We start from the raw sequence: 14,680 nt of genomic DNA, 5'->3' as shown, positions 1-14,680 counted from the left end.
AGTCCATAGAGCCCTTAACCTGATCTTAACACCACTTACCTATAGTCCATAGAGCCTTAACCCTGATCTTAAGACCACTTACATAAAGTCCATAGATCCTTTACCCTAAGCCCAAGACCACTTACCTATTTTCCACAGAGCTTTTACCCTGATCTTAAGACCACTTACCTATAGTCCATACAGCCTTTAACCTGATTTTAAGACCACTTACCTATAGTCCATAGATGCTTTACCCTGATCTTACGACCACTTACATAAAGTCCATAGAGCTTTAACCTGATCTTAAGACCACTTACCTTTAGTCCATACAGCCTTTAACTTGATCTTAAGACCACTTACCTACAGCCCATAGAGCCTTTACCCTGATTTTAAGACCACTTACCAACAGTCCATAGACCCTTAAACCTGATCTTAAGACCACTTACATAAAGTCCATAGATCCTTTACCCTGAGCTTAAGACCACTTACCTTTAGTCATAGAGTCTTTACCCTGATCTTAAGACCACTTACCTATAGTCCATGCAGCCTTTAACTTGATCTTAAGACCACTTACCTACAGTCCATAGAGCCTTTACCCTGATCTTAAGACCACTTACCTATATTCCATAGAGCCTTCACCCTGATCTTAAGACTACTTACCTATAGTTTAAAGGAGCCTTCGCCTTGATCTTAAGATCACTTACCTAGTCTAAAGGAGCCTTCACCTTGATCTTAAGATCACTTACCTATAGTCAATAGATGCTTTACCCTGATCTTAAGACCACTTACCTATAGTCCATAGACACTTTACCCTGATCTTAAGACCACTTATATAAAGTCCATTGAGCTTTAACCTGATCTTAAGACCACTTACCTATAGTCAATAGATGCTTTACCCTGATCTTAAGACCATTAACGTATAGTCCATAGATGCTTTATCCTGATCTTAAGACCACTTACATAAAGTCCATGGAGCTTTAACCTGATCTTAAGACCACTTGCCTATAGTCCATAGAGTCTTTACCCTGATCTTAAGACCACTTACCTATAGTCCATACAGCCTTCACCCAGATCTTAAGACCACTTACCTACAGTCCATAGAGCCTTCACCCTGATCTTAGGACCACTTACCTATAGTCTAAAGGAGCCTTCGCCTTGATCTTAAGATCACTTACCTATAGTCCACAGAGCCTTTTTTCTGATCTTAAGACCACTTACCTATAGTCCATTGAGCGTTTTCGCTGATCTTAAGACTACCTATAGTCTATAGAGACTTCACCCTGATCTTAGGACCACTTACGTATAGTCCATAGAGCTTTTACCCTGATCTTTTTTTTTTTTTTTGTAAACTGTATTTTTATTGCAGATATATAGTAAACATACAGACAGTTATTTCGAGTGTCTCATCAATTAGCAATGACTTACACCAGTTGTAGAACAAGTTTTACACAGCCGTGTAACCCGCATCCCGGAGGTCGGGCGGCAATAACTAGTAAACACCGGACCAGGAAATCAAGCTTTTACCCTGATCTTAAGACCACTTACCTATAGTCCATACTGCCTTTACTCTGATCTTAAGACCACTTACCTATAGTCCATAGAGCCTTTATCCTGATCTTAAGATCACTTACCTATAGTCCATAGAACTTTCTCGCTGATCTTAAGACGGCTTATCTATAGTCTCTAGAGACTTCACCCTGATCTTAGGACCGCTTACCTATAGTCAATAGATCTTTTACCCTGCTCTTAAGACCACTTACCTGTAGTCCATAGAGCCTTTACCCTGATCTTAGCACTACTTACTGTCTGTAACAAGTGCATGCTTCTCGCTTGCTCCCCTGTCTTGCGCCTTGTATCAATTGCGTTGGCTGCCTGTAACCAGTGCATGCCTTGAGCTAACACTTCTGGGGATCTCTATAAGACATTTACCTTGGCTGTCTATAAGCAGTGCTTGCGCCTGGCTAGTTGAAGGTTTTAGTTTATTAAGAAAGTAGTCTAAAACCATCAAACAATACAATAAAACATTAGTCAGTTTTCATCATGCGGCCAAAATGTAAACATTCAAGCAATATCATGAGTGAATCCAATTTTCCACAGAGCTTTTACCCTGATCTTAAGACCACTTACCTATAGTCCGTACAGCCTTCACCCTGATCTTAAGACCACTTACCTATAGTCTAAAGGAGCCTTCGCCTTGATCTTAAGATCACTTACCTATTGTCTAAAGGAGCCTTCGCCTTGATCTTAAGATCACTTACCTATAGTCCATAGATGCTTTACCCTGATCTTAAGACCACTTACCTATAGTCCATAGATGCTTTACCCTGATCTTAAGACCACTGACCTATAGTCCATAGATGCTTTATCCTGATCTTAAGACCACTTACATAAAGTCCATAGAGCTTTAACCTGATCTTAAGACCACTTACCTATAGTCCATAGATGCTTTATCCTGATCTTAAGACCACTTACCTATAGTCCATAGAGTCTTTACCCTGATCTGAAGACCACTTACCTATAGTCCATACAGCCTTCACCCTGATCTTAAGACCACTTACCTACAGTCCATAGAGCCTTCACCCTGATCTTAAGACCACTTACCTATATTCTAAAGGAGCCTTCGCCTTGATCTTAAGATCACTTACCTATAGTCCACAGAGCCTATTTCCTGATCTTGAAACCACTTACCTATAGTTCATTGAGCTTTCTCGCTGATCTTATGACTACTTACCTATAGTCTATAGAGATTTCACCTTGATCTTAGGACCACTTACTTATAGTCCATAGAGCTTTTACCCTGATATTAAGACCACTTACCTATTGTCCATACTGCCTTTACTCTGATCTTAAGACCACTTACCTATAGTCCATAGAGCTTTCTCGCTGATCTTAATACTGCTTACCTATAGTCTCTAGAGATTTCACCCTGATCTTAGGACCACTTACCTATAGTCAGTAGATCTTTTACCCTGCTCTTAAGACCACTTACCTGTAGTCCATAGAGCCTTTACACTGATCTTAAGACCTTCTTCCTATAGTCCATAGAGCATTTACCCTGATCTTAAGACCACGTACCTATAGTCCACAGAGCCTTTACCCTGATCTTAGCACTACTTACTGTCTGTACCAAGTGCATGCTTCTCGCTTGCTCCCCTGTCTTGCGCCTTGTATCAATTGCCTTGGCTGCCTGTAACCAGTGCATACCTCGAGCTCGCACTTCTGGATCTCTAAAAGACATTTACCTTGGCTGTCTATAAGCAGTGCTTGCGCCTGGCTAGTTGAAGGTTTTAGTTTATTAAGAAAGTAGTCTAAAACCATCAAACAATACAATAAAACATTAGTCAGTTTTCATCATGCGGCCAAAATTTAAACATTCAAGCAATATCGTGAGTGAATCCTATTTTCCACAGAGCTTTTACCCTGATCTTAAGACCACTTACCTATAGTCCATACAGCCTTCACCCTGATCTTGAGACCACTTACCTATAGTCTAAAGGAGCCTTCGCCTTGATCTTAAGATCACTTACCTATAGTCTAAAGGAGCCTTCGCCTTGATCTTAAGATCAATTACCTATAGTCCAGATGCTTCACCCTGAACTTAAGACCACTTACCTATAGTCCATAGATGCTTTACCCTAACCTTAAGACCACTAACCTATAGTCCATAGATGCTTTATCCTGATATTAAGACCACTTACATAAAGTCCATAGAGCTTTAACCTGATCTTAAGACCACTTACCTATAGTCCATAGATTCTTTACCCTAATCTTAAGACCACTAACCTATAGTCCATAGATGCTTTATCCTGATATTAAGACCACTTACTTAAAGTCAATAGAGCTTTAACCTGATCTTAAGACCACTTACCTATAGTCCATAGAGTCTTTACCCTGATCTTAAGACCACTTAACTATAGTCCATACAGTCTTCACCCTGATCTTAAGACCACTTACCTACAGTCCATAGAGCCTTCACCCTGATCTTAAGGCCACTTACCAATAGTCTAAAGGAGCCTTCACCTTGATCTTAAGATCACTTACCTATAGTCCACAGAGCCCTTTTCCTGATCTTAAGACCACTTACCTATAGTCCATTGAGCTTTCTCACTGATCTTGCGACCACTTACCTATAGTCCATACAGCCTTCAGCCTGATCTTAAGACCACTTATCTACAGTCCATAGAGCCTTCACCCTGATCTTAACACCACTTACCTATAGTCTAAAGGAGCCTGAGCCTTGATCTTAAGATCACTTACCTATAGTCCACAGAGCCTTTTTCCTGATCTTAAGACCACTTACATATAGTCCATTGAGCTTTATCGCTGATCTTAAGACTACTTACTTATAGTCTATAGAGACTTCACCCTGATCTTAGGACCACTTACTTATAGTCCATAGAGCTTTTACCCTGATCTGAAGACCAACTCAGTATAGACCATAGAGCCTTGACCCTGATCTTAAGACCTTCTTACCTATAGTCCATAGAACTTTTACCCTGATCTTAAGACCACTTACCTATAGTCAATAGAGCCTTCACCCTGATCTTAAGACCACTTACCTATATTCGACAGGTCATTTACCCTGATATTAAGACCACTTACATAACGTCCAAAAAGCTTTAACCTGATCTTAAGACCACTTATATAAAGTCCATTGAGCTTTAACCTGATCTTAAGACCACTTACCTATAGTCAATAGATGCTTTACCCTGATCTTAAGACCATTAACGTATAGTCCATAGATGCTTTATCCTGATCTTAAGACCACTTACATAAAGTCCATGGAGCTTTAACCTGATCTTAAGACCACTTGCCTATAGTCCATAGAGTCTTTACCCTGATCTTAAGACCACTTACCTATAGTCCATACAGCCTTCACCCAGATCTTAAGACCACTTACCTACAGTCCATAGAGCCTTCACCCTGATCTTAGGACCACTTACCTATAGTCTAAAGGAGCCTTCGCCTTGATCTTAAGATCACTTACCTATAGTCCACAGAGCCTTTTTTCTGATCTTAAGACCACTTACCTATAGTCCATTGAGCGTTTTCGCTGATCTTAAGACTACCTATAGTCTATAGAGACTTCACCCTGATCTTAGGACCACTTACGTATAGTCCATAGAGCTTTTACCCTGATCTTTTTTTTTTTTTTTGTAAACTGTATTTTTATTGCAGATATATAGTAAACATACAGACAGTTATTTCGAGTGTCTCATCAATTAGCAATGACTTACACCAGTTGTAGAACAAGTTTTACACAGCCGTGTAACCCGCATCCCGGAGGTCGGGCGGCAATAACTAGTAAACACCGGACCAGGAAATCAAGCTTTTACCCTGATCTTAAGACCACTTACCTATAGTCCATACTGCCTTTACTCTGATCTTAAGACCACTTACCTATAGTCCATAGAGCCTTTATCCTGATCTTAAGACGGCTTATCTATAGTCTCTAGAGACTTCACCCTGATCTTAGGACCGCTTACCTATAGTCAATAGATCTTTTACCCTGCTCTTAAGACCACTTACCTGTAGTCCATAGAGCCTTTACCCTGATCTTAGCACTACTTACTGTCTGTAACAAGTGCATGCTTCTCGCTTGCTCCCCTGTCTTGCGCCTTGTATCAATTGCGTTGGCTGCCTGTAACCAGTGCATGCCTTGAGCTAACACTTCTGGGGATCTCTATAAGACATTTACCTTGGCTGTCTATAAGCAGTGCTTGCGCCTGGCTAGTTGAAGGTTTTAGTTTATTAAGAAAGTAGTCTAAAACCATCAAACAATACAATAAAACATTAGTCAGTTTTCATCATGCGGCCAAAATGTAAACATTCAAGCAATATCATGAGTGAATCCAATTTTCCACAGAGCTTTTACCCTGATCTTAAGACCACTTACCTATAGTCCGTACAGCCTTCACCCTGATCTTAAGACCACTTACCTATAGTCTAAAGGAGCCTTCGCCTTGATCTTAAGATCACTTACCTATTGTCTAAAGGAGCCTTCGCCTTGATCTTAAGATCACTTACCTATAGTCCATAGATGCTTTACCCTGATCTTAAGACCACTTACCTATAGTCCATAGATGCTTTACCCTGATCTTAAGACCACTGACCTATAGTCCATAGATGCTTTATCCTGATCTTAAGACCACTTACATAAAGTCCATAGAGCTTTAACCTGATCTTAAGACCACTTACCTATAGTCCATAGATGCTTTATCCTGATCTTAAGACCACTTACCTATAGTCCATAGAGTCTTTACCCTGATCTGAAGACCACTTACCTATAGTCCATACAGCCTTCACCCTGATCTTAAGACCACTTACCTACAGTCCATACAGCCTTCACCCTGATCTTAAGACCACTTACCTATATTCTAAAGGAGCCTTCGCCTTGATCTTAAGATCACTTACCTATAGTCCACAGAGCCTATTTCCTGATCTTGAAACCACTTACCTATAGTTCATTGAGCTTTCTCGCTGATCTTATGACTACTTACCTATAGTCTATAGAGATTTCACCTTGATCTTAGGACCACTTACTTATAGTCCATAGAGCTTTTACCCTGATATTAAGACCACTTACCTATTGTCCATACTGCCTTTACTCTGATCTTAAGACCACTTACCTATAGTCCATAGAGCTTTCTCGCTGATCTTAATACTGCTTACCTATAGTCTCTAGAGATTTCACCCTGATCTTAGGACCACTTACCTATAGTCAGTAGATCTTTTACCCTGCTCTTAAGACCACTTACCTGTAGTCCATAGAGCCTTTACACTGATCTTAAGACCTTCTTCCTATAGTCCATAGAGCATTTACCCTGATCTTAAGACCACGTACCTATAGTCCACAGAGCCTTTACCCTGATCTTAGCACTACTTACTGTCTGTACCAAGTGCATGCTTCTCGCTTGCTCCCCTGTCTTGCGCCTTGTATCAATTGCCTTGGCTGCCTGTAACCAGTGCATACCTCGAGCTCGCACTTCTGGATCTCTAAAAGACATTTACCTTGGCTGTCTATAAGCAGTGCTTGCGCCTGGCTAGTTGAAGGTTTTAGTTTATTAAGAAAGTAGTCTAAAACCATCAAACAATACAATAAAACATTAGTCAGTTTTCATCATGCGGCCAAAATTTAAACATTCAAGCAATATCGTGAGTGAATCCTATTTTCCACAGAGCTTTTACCCTGATCTTAAGACCACTTACCTATAGTCCATACAGCCTTCACCCTGATCTTGAGACCACTTACCTATAGTCTAAAGGAGCCTTCGCCTTGATCTTAAGATCACTTACCTATAGTCTAAAGGAGCCTTCGCCTTGATCTTAAGATCAATTACCTATAGTCCAGATGCTTCACCCTGAACTTAAGACCACTTACCTATAGTCCATAGATGCTTTACCCTAATCTTAAGACCACTAACCTATAGTCCATAGATGCTTTATCCTGATATTAAGACCACTTACATAAAGTCCATAGAGCTTTAACCTGATCTTAAGACCACTTACCTATAGTCCATAGATTCTTTACCCTAATCTTAAGACCACTAACCTATAGTCCATAGATGCTTTATCCTGATATTAAGACCACTTACTTAAAGTCAATAGAGCTTTAACCTGATCTTAAGACCACTTACCTATAGTCCATAGAGTCTTTACCCTGATCTTAAGACCACTTAACTATAGTCCATACAGTCTTCACCCTGATCTTAAGACCACTTACCTACAGTCCATAGAGCCTTCACCCTGATCTTAAGACCACTTACCAATAGTCTAAAGGAGCCTTCACCTTGATCTTAAGATCACTTACCTATAGTCCACAGAGCCCTTTTCCTGATCTTAAGACCACTTACCTATAGTCCATTGAGCTTTCTCCCTGATCTTGCGACCACTTACCTATAGTCCATACAGCCTTCACCCTGATCTTAAGACCACTTATCTACAGTCCATAGAGCCTTCACCCTGATCTTAACACCACTTACCTATAGTCTAAAGGAGCCTGAGCCTTGATCTTAAGATCACTTACCTATAGTCCACAGAGCCTTTTTCCTGATCTTAAGACCACTTACATATAGTCCATTGAGCTTTATCGCTGATCTTAAGACTACTTACTTATAGTCTATAGAGACTTCACCCTGATCTTAGGACCACTTACTTATAGTCCATAGAGCTTTTACCCTGATCTGAAGACCAACTCAGTATAGACCATAGAGCCTTGACCCTGATCTTAAGACCTTCTTACCTATAGTCCATAGAACTTTTACCCTGATCTTAAGACCACTTACCTATAGTCAATAGAGCCTTCACCCTGATCTTAAGACCACTTACCTATATTCGACAGGTCATTTACCCTGATATTAAGACCACTTACATAACGTCCAAAAAGCTTTAACCTGATCTTAAGACCACTTACCTATAGTCCATAGAGTCTTTACCCTGATCTTAAGACCACTAACCTATAGTCCATATAGCATTTACCCTGATCTTAAGACCACTAACCTATAGTCCACAGTCTTTACCCTGATCTTAAGACCACTTACCTTTAGGCCATACAGCCTTCACACTTATCTTAAGACCACTTACCTATAGTCCATAGATCATTTACCTAGATCTTAACACCACTTACCTATAAGCCATAGAGCCTTCACCCCGATTGTAACACCACTTACCTACAGTCAATAGAGCCTTCACCCTGATCTTAAGACCACTTACCTATAGTCCATAGAGCCTTCACCCTGATCGTAAGACCACTTACCTATAGTCTATAGAGCCTTCACCTTGATCTTAAGATCACTTACCTATAGTCCATAGAGCTTTTCTCATTGATCTTAAGACTGCTTACCTATAGTCTATAGAGACTTCGCCTTGATCTGAGGACCACATACCTATAGTCCATAGAGCTTTTACCTTGATCTTAAGACCACTTACCTATAGTCCATAGATCCTTTACCCTGATCTTAAGACCACTTACATATAGTCCATAGAGCCTTTACCCTGATCTTAAGACCACTTACCTATAGTCCATAGAGCGTTCACCTTGATCTTAAGATCACTTACCTATAGTCCAGAGCCTTTATCCTGATCTTAAGACCACTTACCTATAGCCCATAGAGCTTTTACCCTGATCTTAAGACCACTTACCTATAGTCCATACTGCCTTTACTCTGATCTTAAGACCACTTACCTATAGTCCATAGAGCCTTTATCCTGATCTTAAGACCACTTACCTATAGTCCATAGAGCTTTCTCGCTGATCTTAAGACTGCTTACCTATAGTCTATAGAGACTTCACCCTGATCTTAGGACCACTTACCTATAGTCAATAGATCTTTTACCCTGCTCTTAATACCACTTACCTGTAGTTTATAGAACACGAGAGACGACCGCCGGGAACCTACAGAGGAGGGATTGCCTGCAGCGGCATACCGCCGTAGAGGTGACGCACCCGTTTCCTCATCTTGGCATATTATTGGAATCCCCTCCCGGCTTTCCGCCTTACACCACAGCGAGACCCAGCGCCATACTCAAAAATCACCATTACCAGTGGGAAACGATCAACAAACAGACGAGAGACTTAACCATATACTCCTACCGATTACTCTCTCTACAGTATCGACTACAGCATAGTCATACAGAATACCCAGTGCCAGTATCTGAGCTTTAAAGACCCAGACTTACTCCGACCATACTTTGGATTTGGAGTGGAAGCCCTGAAGAGTCGTGTTGACTCAACCACACACGACGAAACACGTGTTGGCGATTGTTATTATTCTCAAAGTCTGGAGAAAATAAACATCTTGCTGTAACAAGAAGATTTACACCAAAGAACCTGCTTCTGCGCATCTTTTTGACTTTTGGTCATTGTACCTTGTTTTGATCACACACATGTAGTTGCGAGAGCCTATTTTTGTTTATAGAACCTTTACCCTGATCTTAAGACCTTCTACCTATAGTCCATAGAGCATTTACCCTGATCTTAAGACCACGTACCTATAGTCCACAGAGCCTTTACCCTGCTCTTAGCACTACTTCCTGTCTGTAACAAGTGCATGTTTCTCACTTGCTCCCCAGTCTTGCGCCTTGTATCAATTGCCTTGGCTGCCTGTAGCCAGTGCATGCCTCGAGCTCGCACTTCTGGGGATCTCTATAAGACATTTACCTTGGCTGTCTATAAGCAGTGCTTGCGCCTGGCTAGTTGAAGGTTTTAGTTTATTAAAAAAGTAGTCTAAAACCATCAAAAAATACAATAAAACATTAGTCAGTTTTCATCATGCGGCCAAAATTTAAACATTCAAGCAATATCGTGAGTGAATCCTAATTAGAAGCCTAGCCAGACAAGGGGGTGACACTGGGTTTTAAAGATCTCAGTGATACGCTCTGAAACCCGATCAACAAATGTTCTTGATTTTGATATGGATCACCCCAGAAGGTTAATTACCAAATTAGATCCAGCCCACTTACATTTGCTCGCTGTGTACCTAATTTCAAATTCCGTAATTATGTGAGGATAGATGTTTATGGTTTTTGTTCGTAATTAATAAAGTGAAATGTTTGCAGGTTATCTTGCATGCTCAACTGAAAGCTAATGAAAACCATACTCGAATTTCTGAGTCTAGTTGGTATGATAATGAGTGTCAATCACTGAAATCTAACATTTGCAAATTACAAAAACAAGAAGCCGACCTCTGTAGTCGATCCATATGCCCCTTTCCCTTGTGTTTTTTTTATAGCACTGGATTTCAGAAAATGCTTCCCCACAGCCAAACAGCCGAGAGCAATTATAGGCTTGCAATGGCGAGTGGATCTGGAGGCATGTTGGACTTAGAATCTGTTTTTCAACCAACTGTTTATTCCTCTACAGATGTTTCCCTTGACTGAAAGAATGGAGTCTACATGTCACACAAAGGACATTAGAAGGACTGCAATGTTTTTAATTTCCCCCATTGTCCCCAGAGTTGAATGTCTAATGCAGAACATTCAGATATTATGGAAAGCCCGCACGCTTGTTGTAAGTGATCCGAGAACTACCCAGAAAGCAAGGGAGTGTTCACCAAGCATTGGCCTCTGGGGCAATTTGAATACTCACACAACAGTACATGAAAGAAACACACCTTGGCTTAACAGTGGTATCAAAATGAGACACTTACAAGTCAGGTTTAAAGGCCATATCCACCCATGTGAATCAACAGCAGAAAGCTAGGCCCGTCGGTACCCTGCGCCATAAGAACTACATATATCTGACACCATATGAACAATCTATAGATATCCACGACTAGAGGAAAGTCGACTCTGAGCAGTATTTCAAAATCTGCAGGAATTTTGTTTGTTTTCATGCTGGGAAAAAATAAAAACTCTGCGGACAAAATATGCTAAATATGCGGAAAGGGTCCCAATTTATAGCCACACATATTCAAATTACACGAAGCTGTTCTTACTGCACTTATTTTCAGCTTTCTGGAAGGATCCGATTGCAGGTCTGCTGAAATATGTCGTAGACCTGTTCCATTCGTGCACATTACTCCTCAGACCCCTTTCTGCACCTTGGTGTTTTTTCCCAGACACATTTTGTCAGTTTCCCCTTGTTTGATGCCTTCCTTCACCTTGCCACACTCCACCTTTGGGTATCTCTGTCCAAAGGAGCACATGCCTGCTTTGCTTGACTCGTTCGGTTATACGTGAAAAAAGAGGTTGTTCAGAATTTACACAAAGAACAATTTAAATAGCACTGTTTTATTTATTTTATATCACTACTCATCCCAATGCAGGGTGCCAGAGCACCTTAGGTAACATTGACAGTAAATCATATAAGTATGTAGATCAAAGTGCAAGATGTGTTAAATAAAACAGTGAGAGTTATATGGTGTAGAAGTTGCATTTCCTTCATAGCTCACTGTGTTAGATTAGAAGGATTACATTTTTTAACTACATGTAACAAAATGATCTTTGTGTTGAAAGCAGTAACCAATTTACACATATACATAAAATAAAAAGATGTCATCTGGATGTTACATGATGTGCTTTGCAGGAGACACATTAACCTTCTATACTACTTTGATTCATATCTAGGACAATGCAAAACACAGCTCTCTCTAGCAAAAGCATCACCGTCCAAAGTTATTTTGCTATTATTACTATTCCATCTTTGTAGCAAGGTTTGAAAAAAAAGTATTAGTAGAGGCTCAGATTTTGCGTCAGGCTTGCCACACTTTTGGCACAACCCTGACGCAAACTCTCATTTGTTAAATCTCATAATGTTCATAAATATACTCATGATATAACCTGATAAACATATATGTGAGGTCTTAATATCTGATGTAACTCTTGTGATGTAACTTCCAGTGAGGTCACTTCCTGTGATACCATAAGCGATGTCACGCGTCATGACGGCATGCGCTTGATGGCACGCGCCATGATGTCACTTGAATACTGACTAACGTAGTTAGTCCCCCCACTTCCTTTTACAGGATTTGTGCTCTGATGGGATCGTACACTGAATAATATACTACCATACATGCATCACACGAACTGGCAGGGAAAGGATAGCGCAAGTTAGTTCCCATTCACAGCGCAAAATAAAGTGAGAGAATTACATTTGCTATTCTAATTCCACTTTGTAGCAGCACAAATACATTCAAACGTGAGACTGTTCTTTGGGATTAGCTGGACAGGTTAACGTCGCAGATCGCCAAGCCCCAGTGCAACCCATGATTGTGAGAACAAATGCACAGATACATCCTGCACTAGGAACAATAGGGTGAACTGCCAGAATATCGCGTTTTATATATGGGCCTAAAACAATATATCCACAATTATTACAATATCGTGAAGGTACTATTCTTAACTCCACATCTGCGTTACTTGACGATACATATATTTTAAAGATACACAGATGTGGAGTTAAGGATAGTATATGTATACTTACTTACCGATATATGCCTACTATGTTCAAGATATTGAAACTGCGCGTGTAGGCAGCGTTCAGGACACATTGCTATGGCATGCGATGCGCATGCCATAGCCATTAATGTCGCTAAGACACTTTCCTGGCTGAAAGCGCTGCTGCTGAGCACTCACCTGCTATGGGATCGCGGCGATGTCACCCCTTGTGCGGCGGAGCTGCTGTTCTTCTGTCGGCTTGTCCTCAGGGGAGACCCGGCTCCGGGAGCCGGCGGCTGGGCGGACCGAGGACGGTACTCCTGCTCGGGAACCGCATGCTCACATCGGGGCCCCTGGAAGCCAGAACGGCAGACGCAGGTCTGCGGGCGGCTGCAGGACCCCTTGTTCTGGCATGGAGGTGCACAGACCGCTGGGGAAAAAGAAGGAAGATTCTCAGCAAGGTCTACATATACAGTACAGGTAAAGACAGCAGAAAACACGGCGCGCGGGCCGTACATGGCCAAAGAGAGACAACTGGACATGGCGATGCAAGCTCACTCATCATGACATGGATGTAGACTTGTCCCACCTTGAGGAGAGCAAGACCACGGCCACGCCCGATGTTTAATGGCGCCCATAAGCCTCGAACGGCAGCACTCAAGCACTTTGAACAAACACGTTGGAGAATACATGCAATGGAGGTGTCCAGCGTAGGGCCAGGAGGGTTTAATCCATGCCATCTTCCAGCATATCCAAAAAAGTACATTTACATACAATTAATATACGTGAAGCTCCTTTACAAGCCCAGTGGATACCCTCAGACTCAAAAATGGATCAGCCCCTACCAGACCTACACTGGACACCCCTGACGTAAACAAGGATATTTTCCTTGTACTTGGAGCATCCTGCAGGACCACTGCCCTAACACTCAACACGTGTGCCAAGCCAAATGTGCACTGTCATAACACATTCTCTATATATATTTATGCTGGAGTGTGTATAGCGCTTGGGTGTCAGTGCTTCACACAACAAGTCACAGTACACAAGCACTTTAGCTTTGTGACAAATATTTTGATGAGGACAGGACTGGGGTTATGAGTTACAAACAAAGCACATCTTTATATTTGAGTCAGTTCAGACCAGGCCTACTACGTACCTACAGATCTTGTAAATGACCCCTACATGACTTTCTATAACCTTTTGAGAACGTATTGTAAGCCAAATTGTACGACAGGCTGTAAAATCTCTATACTTCTCATAGCAGACTGAATGGCAAATTGCATGACTGATTACAAGTGTCTGATAAACAGTCCAAAAAACTATAACTCAATAGCAATAACAAAGTATTTTAAGTTGCATGTGCCCCACAAAATAGTGTGCTACTCATCTTTTATGCTTTCTTGGAGGTCCTAATGAACCACGTGTTGTCTGCCTGATGTACGTTAAAAATAAGGACAATCATAAAAGGGAAGCCAACAGGCTAAACCCATAGGATATACTTATATTTTCAGACAACCATCACTAAACACTGTGAACCAAGTAACTCACACCAAAAGAGGACAGGCACCAAAGCCCCAAGATCTCTGCCACTTAAGGCTGGCATCATGGAGGACTGTAACACAGTTCACCTTCTCCGGTTCCACTCACATCCCTCTCCAGTCCTAGAATGGACGGTCCAAAGTATTAAACATTCTTTGACAACAACTACTTATTGAAAGAATGACCAAAATACAGACTATCCAGGTGGATCCCTGTCGACCCAAAAGATCAACCGAGTGGTTGTCCTATTTGCTGTAGCAGCTCAGGAGGTGGTGTGTCAGTTTTT

General features: G+C 41.2%; 1 protein-coding gene across 2 annotated transcripts in view; it reads right to left on the bottom strand.

Annotated features, from left to right (window-relative positions):
• Window positions 1–14,680, bottom strand: part of LTBP2 (latent transforming growth factor beta binding protein 2) — a 1,419,414-nt gene that overhangs the window by 819,376 nt on the left and 585,358 nt on the right. For both annotated transcript variants that reach the window (XM_086937485.1, XM_086937488.1), the window contains exon 3: window positions 13,054–13,285. In XM_086937485.1, coding sequence (XP_086793611.1) covers window positions 13,054–13,285 — 232 coding nt within the window. The remainder of the gene's footprint in view (window positions 1–13,053; window positions 13,286–14,680) is intronic.

The sequence above is a fragment of the Lissotriton vulgaris genome, chromosome 9, assembly GCF_964263255.1.
Source record: "Lissotriton vulgaris chromosome 9, aLisVul1.2, whole genome shotgun sequence".
NCBI lineage: Eukaryota > Metazoa > Chordata > Amphibia > Caudata > Salamandridae > Lissotriton > Lissotriton vulgaris.
Note: the sequence above shows the minus strand (reverse complement) of the source record. Positions and strands in the feature narration are given on the sequence as shown.